The sequence below is a fragment of the Notolepis coatsorum genome (genome assembly GCF_963971535.1).
Source record: "Notolepis coatsorum genome assembly, chromosome: 13".
NCBI classification, from domain to species: domain Eukaryota; kingdom Metazoa; phylum Chordata; class Actinopteri; order Aulopiformes; family Paralepididae; genus Notolepis; species Notolepis coatsorum.
This window is the reverse complement of record NC_140177.1, coordinates 9,199,179-9,208,388: the sequence shown is the minus strand read 5'-3', so window position 1 is coordinate 9,208,388 and position 9,210 is coordinate 9,199,179. Positions and strand designations below refer to the sequence as shown.

The 9,210-nt window shown below is 45.3% G+C and overlaps 1 protein-coding gene across 1 annotated transcript; it reads left to right on the top strand.

Annotated features, from left to right (window-relative positions):
* Positions 1–5,176: 5,176 nt before the first annotated feature.
* LOC311238891 (piggyBac transposable element-derived protein 4-like) lies at positions 5,177–7,028 on the top strand (the record flags this gene model as incomplete). Its single annotated transcript, XM_084327090.1, has 3 exons — positions 5,177–5,329; positions 5,427–5,495; positions 6,717–7,028. 3 exons carry the CDS (start codon positions 5,177–5,179, stop codon positions 6,987–6,989), a joined length of 495 nt encoding a protein of 164 aa, XP_084183216.1. The 3' UTR covers positions 6,990–7,028.
* Between the last annotated feature and the right edge of the window lie 2,182 nt (positions 7,029–9,210).

Sequence of the window (9,210 nt, the reverse complement as noted above, 5' to 3'; positions counted from 1 at the left end):
ATCAACTCCTCACTCAACTCGGGGGTGGTCCCCACCTCCCTAAAACAAGCCAGAGTCACGCCCCTCATAAAAAAACCAACCCTGAACCCCACCGTCATAGCCAACTATCGTCCTGTCTCTCTTCTCTCCTTCCTTTCTAAAACACTTGAACGTGCTGTATCCAACCAACTTACTGCTTATCTCTTACAGAATGACCTCCTAGACCCCAATCAGTCTGGCTTCCGGACTGGCCACTCCACAGAAACGGCCCTCATTGCGGTCACAGAGGCACTTCACTTCGCAAAAGCGAAAGGCCTCTCCTCTGTCCTGATTCTCCTAGACCTATCTGCAGCCTTCGACACAGTCAACCATCAGATCCTCCTCGCGGCCCTCGCAGGAATGGGAGTGGCTGGATCTGCGCTGACATGGCTGACATCATACCTCAATGACCGCTCCTACCAAGTGTCATGGAGAGGGACTCTGTCGGCCACCCGCCCCCTCCGGACGGGTGTCCCCCAGGGCTCGGTCCTAGGACCCCTTCTCTTCTCCCTCTACACTAAATCACTGGGTAACATTATCACGTCTCATGGCTTCTCATATCATTGTTATGCCGATGATACTCAACTCTTCCTCTCCTTCCCTCCCTCAGATATCCACGTCTCTGAGCGGATCTCGGCCTGTCTGTCCGACATCTCCGCCTGGATGACGACCAACCACCTCAAACTGAACCTAAGCAAAACAGAATTGCTCCACCTGCCGGCCAAATCCTCCCCCCTGACCGACCTCTCCATCACAGTCGAGAATGCAGCTGTGACCGCGTCGCCGACCGCCAAGAACCTTGGTGTTGTCCTCGACGACCAGCTGAACTTCTCTGCTCACATCGCAGCGACAACCAGAACCTGCAGATTCCTCCTGAGCAACGTCAGAAGGATACGCCCCTTCCTGACAAAAGAAGCCACCCAACTCCTCGTCCAATCAACAGTCATCTCCCGCCTCGACTACTGCAACGCACTGCTCGCTGGCCTCCCGGCCACTGCCACCAAGCCTCTTCAACTCATTCAAAACGCAGCGGCCCGCCTGATCTCAAACCTACCGAAGTCGGCCCATGTCACCCCACTTCTTAGGGACCTGCACTGGCTCCCCATTGCTGCACGTATCCGCTTCAAGGCCCTCGACCTAGCATACCGTGCGGCAAAGGGAACCGCTCCCGCCTACCTCCGGTCAATGGTCTCTAACTACACACCCTCAAGACCCCTACGCTCTGCATCTTCTGGCCGCCTCAGATCTACTCCTATCCAAGCTCCCGGAGGGTCATCAAAGAGAAGCCGCCTATTCTCAGTCCTTGCCCCACAATGGTGGAATGAACTACCCATCCCAGTTAGGACAGCCGAATCCCGTCCAATCTTTCGCCGTCGACTAAAGACTCACTTCTTCAACCATTATCTGAAATGATAAAAAAAATAAAAAAAAATTAAAAAATCTAACCCCGACTAACCTTAATGTCATGCACTTGTCCTAATAAACTAACCTACACTGTAACACGCAACACTTTGATGAACATTGTTACTCAGCTGATAGAGTTATACCCTTCTTGCTGTCTTGTCGCACAGAACTTGTAAGTCGCTTTGGATAAAAGCGTCAGCTAAATGACTAAATGTAAATGTAAATGTAAAGAGACCCCATCTTTTTCCCAGCATATTTTCATTCTTATTGATTTTGTAGGTTACCTTTTCCATACTATATATGTCCTCTACAGTTTCTAACCATTTGTTTACTTTCGGGGGTTCAAGTTTTTTCCAAGCTCTTGTAATTTGTTTAAGTGCTGCAGCTCTCAAAATAAAAAAAAAGGTATAGTTCTTCTTTTTGTAGGTTTTTGGGGCGTGTTCCTACACTGTCTTCTTCTTGAAGAGCAGGCCTGAAGAGGAGTTTGAGAGGAGCCAGGGCTGCACTTGAATCTGAGCACGATAACAACCGGTTTCATCTCCATTTCAACTGCATTAATACACTGATTATTCAAAAGTCCATTTAAATGTGCCTTTTATTAATTGCCATTAGAAGTTGTATTATGCTGCCTGACAATGTAGGGTTCTGTGATAATCAGCAGGTAAAGGTCAACAGTTATAATGTTTTTGTTTCTTATATTTCCTCAATAATTATATTATCAAAGCTTAGCTCCTCTTACTGTAGCTCATCTTAGCTCACCTTAAATAATCTTAACCCCTTAAACAACTCTTCGGCGACTCTGATATCGCGGGCGCGATAGAATGACGTGAATTGTTTGACGTGGTCTGTCTGGGAATTGGAGTCATTTTCCAGTTGTTTTTTTATGTAGTTCCAATGGTTAGACCGGAAGTTAAACGCTACTTTTTATTTGGTGTTGATAAAACAATAAATAACTGATACAGGATCATTTCGATTTGTGCTAAATAAACGTTTACGCGTGCTTAAAATGTGCCACATTTATTTTTTATTTGTTGAATAACTTTGGCTAGGAAGGTCGTATCGTCACACGGTAAACGGAAACGGAAGCTGTAGACTCAGGCCTACCCCCTTCTAGAAGATTCTAGACTTTTCCATTCACTCAGCCTCGTGTTTTGCATGCTACCAGTCGGCAGATTGTCGGAGCAAGTTTGTGTATAAAATTAGACTTTTTGGAGAAAGAAATTGGCATCATGGCGAGGCGAGATGAACCGCGTCCTAGATGGGATGATTATTTCGAAGATGACGAGGAACTTGATGCAATTATTGGCGTGGATTCGGGCTCGGATATATGTGCTGAACAATCTGGCTCCTCGGACGTGGATGACCCATCGTTTGTCCTCGACAGGTACAGCTATATTGTCTCACTGTTCTGTCTGGGAAACACCTCACACATGTACAACGTTTGAATAAAACACTTAGTATAGTTGAAAATAATGTATTTCTACATGGAATTGTACACAGAGACGATGAGCCTGGGACAAGGAGAGGAGAGGAGGCCATGCATGAGACCGACAGGTGAGATACAGACTTATTGCTTTTTATTTTTTATTTTATTGCTTGCAGACTTTGCAATATACTGTGTGTGTGTGTGTGTGTGTGTGTGTGTTCATCCATGGATGTATTGTGCTTTGGCTTCTGCATATTCATTCATATCCATGCTGCTGTGAGTAGTGTGCTTTTGCATGGATATATATATACTGTATGTTGCATGCAAGTGTATCTATGTTTGGTTGTAAACAACTGTGTGTGTGTGTGTGTGTGTGTGTGTGTGTGTGTGTGTGTGTGTGTGTGTGTGTGTGTGTGTCTTTGCGTTGATGGCCACAAGGGGGGTGGGGGGTGGGGGGTGGGGGGGTCACTGCTTTGTGTTGATCAGGACCAGGTAAGAAACTAAATAAAAGGGTTGCTTGCTGTATGATGTACTGTTCAACTGTTCATAAAAGTTCATTGTCTACACAGCGATGAGATACCAGAACAACTTGGGACCGGAAGGACAAGGCGAAAAGGCCCGGCTAGGAGGGGCCCGGCCAGGTCAAATGACCCAGACGGGTGAGACGGACTTATTATGGAAGTTAGTGCTTTTGAAAAAGAATAAAAATAAAAAATAAAACTGTTCATAAAAGTTGAAAATAATGTGTTTACATGTCATTGTCTACACAGCGATGATGATGATTTACCTGGAACATCGACCGGAAGGACCCAAGCCAGGTCCCAGTCCAGGTCAGACCCAGACAGACTTATTATGGCTGTTTATAGCTTTTTTTTTATTACTCAGTTTGCAGACTTTGCAATATATACAGGTCTGAATGTTGAGAGCGTATATACAGTGTGTGCACAGTGCAGAGTGTTGTAGTGTGATAAATGAGCAATGTTTTATATTATGTACAATGTGTGTGCCATTTATTTGCAGACGTGCGCAGCCTACAACCAAGGCCAGGCGAAGACCCCCAGCCCAGGCAGATCTGACACCCTGGAAGACTGAAAAGGATCCTGACCAAGCCCCGCCAGTCAGCCGTTTCATGCCTCGCAGGCCCCCAGGACCCCAGCTGGATGCCCACGCAGCATACTCCCCTAAAGATCTGTTTATGTTGTTTTTCTCCCTAGGTTCAATGAAGACCGTGGCTGACGACACGAACAGGTATGCTGCGAGACGGACAGCTCTGGGCCAGAAGCACAAGTGGGTGGATGTCGACGCGGAGGAGATGTCCAAATTCATCGGCCTGCAGTTGTTCACGGCGCTCCTCCATCTGCCTGCCATCCCGGACTACTGGAAAGTACAGCACGTACTATCTGTGCCATTTCCAAGGCTGGTCATGTTCCGGGACCAGTACAGGTATAATATATAGTGTATGTACATCGCGTCCGATATGTTACTTATGTTTATAGTGTCCTATGTTATGAGAAGCGACAATAAAGCTGACTTTGACTTCAGGTCGATCCGATGGAACCTCCACATGAGCGACCCAGAGGATGATGACACCAATGACGCCAAGAAGGGAAGCATGACAAGCTGTCCCGGTACGTACTCTATTATTATCTTATTCTTAGGCCTATTTTATTCTTAGGCAATTTGTTTTGTTATTCTTATTCGTGACTTTGTTCTGTCCAGGATCAAGCCTCTGATGGACGAAGTTCTTGATTCCTGCGAGGCCCATTACCACCCAAAGAAGGAGCTGGCGGTGGATGAGCGGATGGTGGCGACAAAGGCGCATACTGGCATGACCCAGGTATCTTTTTCTTTTTATACCACACATCCTGACACTACAAACACCACGCCCACACATGTATACCTGTTCAAATGTATATATGTTATTCCATTCTAAATCAATAAACTATTCTATCTATCTACCCAGTACATTGAAGGACAAGCCAACAAGACGGGGGATCAAGCTGTTTGTGCGGCCGACTCCGATAACGGCTACACTCTGAACTTCAACGTCTACATCGGCAAACAACACGCGCCGACAACTGAACACGGGCTGACCTATGATGCCGTTGTCGATCTCATTCAGGTATAATATTTTTTTCTACTAAAACTGTATTGTTTATTTTGCTCTGTAAAGTGTCTTTGAGCATTTGGAAAAGTGCTATACCTAATTGATGTATTATTATTATTATTATTATTATTATTATTCAGCCAGCGTACCTTGGGACTGGATACCACATCTATGTAGACAACTTCTACACCAGTCTCAAGCTGTTCCTGGACTTGCATGCCATGAAGGTTGGAGCCTGTGGTACGTACAGGCAGAGCCGGAGAGGGTGTCCCAGGGGCAGACCAAATGCCCTCACCAAGAAGTCTGAGAGAGGCTCCATTAGATGGATCAGAGAGGGGTCCCTGGTCTTCACCAAGTGGCTGGACACAAAGCAGGTATGTACTCCTATACTCCTCTACTGTGAGCGACTTGTAGTGTAACATGTCCCTGTGGATGATTCTTTTATTTTCTATTCTATTCTATTCTGTCTAGGTGTCCGTGTGCTCCACCGTCCACCCAGCGGTCCTTCAACCTACAGACACGGTCCAGAGGAGAGGAAAGGTATATTGTAGCTAAGGGGCGACACAACCCGGACTGTATTGAAACCACTACTAAAGAATATTAATTAGCCAGACATTATAGGTACACAAAATGGCGGACACTCTATTAACGGCGCGGGGACAGTGAAACCAAGTTGAACAATCACTTTAATATTAAAGGCAAACATTATATATAGCACCCAGATCTCCTGTTATTAATGGAATGTCAATGCAACAATGTCAGAGGTAACGATAGTCTTGAACTACGAGTACTCCACCATTGAAACTTGGAGTGGATTGAGAAGAAGCACGCAGCACAGGGAAAAGCAAGATGGTGGATGGAGACGGTAATTCTCTGTAGATCCTACTCCATAGAGCTGCAGACACACTTGGGATAATCCGGTCGTCGCTGGGGAGGAAAGGGTCTCGTACGGACCGGTCCTTGTATTCCTAGCGCCCGATGGCAGGATTAATAGCTATTAGTCCAAAAGCCCGTTGGCATGGGTGATAGCTAGTTAGCCCCTTTGTACTTAAGGCTAACCCACAGGAAGTCTTCAATAAGTAGTTAGATCCAGAACGTCGCTGGGTTCAACTATAAGTCTCTCCACGTTACATCGCTCACACAAGTCACTATACTGTGCCAATAGTGGCTCGACAATATTATGGTTGTATCTAATTAGCCGTTCGGCTCTCTATAACGATACGTTGCCTTGCCGTCTGTTTACAGCTGCGCCAAACGTCTTCTCCACAACACACTCTATGTTAGTTACCTGTGGAATGAGTCTGTTCATCCCCACAGATCAATATGGTCTCTCTGGTCTTTGCCTGGGCATGTTCCAAACACCTGTCTGTCTGTCTCTCTGTCTGTCTGTCTCTCTCTCTGTCTCTCTGTCTGTCTGCCTGGGCATGTTCCAAGCACCCCGCGCCTGCGCTCACGCTGTCTACGGCGCTAAGAGTGGAACATATACAAATAAGCGAATGATGAATACTGGTAGGTAAACAGATGACGTGAAGATACATATCTTATATATATAAACAATATATAAGTTATACAAAATAATAAACGCAGACTCTATGTTTTAATCTGGACCTTCAGAACATATATGCTTTATGTATTTTTATACCTGTTTATTATGTCTATTTTATTATTTTGTATTATTGCACAATCGAAGCGGGCATGGCCACCCGCATTTCACTGTATGCCTGTTATGTATGTGATGAATAAAACTCTTGAATCTTGAAGGAGCATGGGCACTGGATGGGCAAGACGTTTCGTTGTCCCAACCCCATCATTCACTACAACAAGCACATGGGCGGAGTTGACCTTTCAGACCAGCTGATCCAGTACTACTCCACACACCGCAGAACTTCCCACTGGTACCGGACCATGTTCTTCCACTTTACGGACATCGCGAGCACCAACGCCTACATCCTCCACTGTGAAATCAGTAAGTCAAAACAGGAGGCACACATGACTTCTTGTTGTGTGAGTTGTGTGGCGTGGACATCACACTAGCTCCTCTTGACAGGAAGGTAGAGCATCTCCCTGTTGCCATCGCTGCACCTACAGAGGACGTGAGACAGAAAGCCACACATGGCCGCAGGATCTGCCAGCAGTGTCACTGTGCTGCTTTACTCCCGCAGCTCAGCTGGGGTGAAGGGATGAACAGGATGCCACTCAGTATTTACACACACAGACTAAAGTGCACCTAAACTCCACCACCACAATAGAAAGCTGCACAGTCACAAAGGGGGGAAAAGGACCCTGACTCCCTGGAAATGCAAGCGCTGTGATGTAGCCCTCTGTCTCGTCATTGGCAGAAACTGTTTTGAATTGTGGCACAGTTGAGCACATACAGGACAGCACAGTACAATGTCGCACACACACACACATATGTGTGTAGTCTATATAGTGTATATATGTATATTGAATATTCCTCTTTACTTTTACTTTTTTTTTTATTACAAGTATTTTTATTGCACATTACTTTAGTTACATTCCACTGCGTTACCGTTTGACAGGTGCAATGTTTAGTGCAACATGTTTATTCGTGTTGATACACAGGGTCTCCATGTATTTATTTTTTTAGGATCCGCCTCAGGCATCCTGCACTCTATATGACTGCACTCTAGTCATATGTGTACTGTATATATGTATATTGAATATCCCACTTTACTTATTTTTTACTTTTTTACTGTAAACCTTATTTATTTATTTTTTTTGTAAAAAGAACTTACTTTTATTGACTTTTTGTAAAAAAAAAAAAAAAAAAAAAAAACATGCTGGTGATGATTTCCAGTTGAGAATCAAAATTTCGTCTGTGTTTATTACCTGTGTATGGAGAAAATAATGCTTTGTAAATTGAATTCTGTTCTGTTCTCTTTTGTTTATATAAATATGCTACCTGAGGGTGCATTTCCACTGTTTTATATGCTTGATTGAATATGTTTGCATTGGTTCATACTAGTAAAAAGAACACATTTTCTCAATCCGATTTTGTGCTTTGTGTTGTACATTATGCAGTATACAGTATATACAGTATGAAAACTAACTGTAAGGTCATATATGTGAGGCTGTGCTGAAAAAAAGGATACCAAACATACCATGGTAAAACATTTTAAAATGGGAATTATACCATTTAAATCAAAATTAGCTAAAATATCCCAAAAAGTCCTGCACATTTTGCATAATTAAATCATCTTAACTCCTTAGCTCCTCTTAAATCCTCTTAGCTCCTATTAACTCCTCTTTAATCCTCTTAGCTCTGCTTAAATCCTCTTAGCTCCCCTTAAATCCTCTTAATTTAGGCGGTCAGGTGGCGTAGCGGAGATTGCACTCTTCACCAATGAAGGAGACTGCGGTCTCGACTCCCGGAGTCAGCATTGCTTGGGGCTTGGGCTGATCGCTATACTAACCCGTTTGGCTGGGTTAGGGGGAGGGCAAGTCATGGGTGGGGATCTGGCGTTGTGGACAGCGACGCCTACAGGTCAGGTCTGGGCGCTTGCTCAGTGGAGGCAGGACTTGATGGAGGCAGCGTGACCTCCCACGCGTTACACTTCAACCAATGAGAGTCCTCGCTGCCAGGTGAAAGAAGAGTCACTGGCTGTCGCCGTGCGTATGGGAGGAAGCGTGCGGATGCCTTCAGGATTCCCTTGTACCACCAGTAGGAGAACATGCACACAACAAACAGGTAGGGGAGGGGGGGGGGGGAATTGGCACAACGACTAAATTGGGACGGGGGGAAAACAGAGAAAAATCGGAGAAAGAGAGGATTAAAAAGAATTAAAATAAAAATCCTCTTAATTTTATGTTCTGTTTACTGCAGAGTGGAGGGACCGAGAGACCCGTGTTACTGACCAGACACTCTGTATCAGTGATGGCTGCCTGTCAGACCCATGTTACTGACCAGACATTTTGGCACAATACATTTAAGTGTATTATAACATTCATACCCAGAACCAGACACTCTATACCAGTGATGGCTGTCAGACCCATGTTACTGCAACACACTGCTTGCTGGCCTCCCGGCCACTGCCACCAAGCCTCTTCAACTCATTAAGAACGCAGCGGCCCGCCTGATCTCAAACCTACTGAAGTCGGCCCATGTCACCCCACTTCTTAGGGACCTGCACTGGCTCCCCATTGCTGCACAAATCTGCTTCAAGGCCCTCGACCTGGCATACCGTGCGGCAAAGGGAACGGCTCCCGCCTACCTCCGGTCAATGGTCTTTAACTA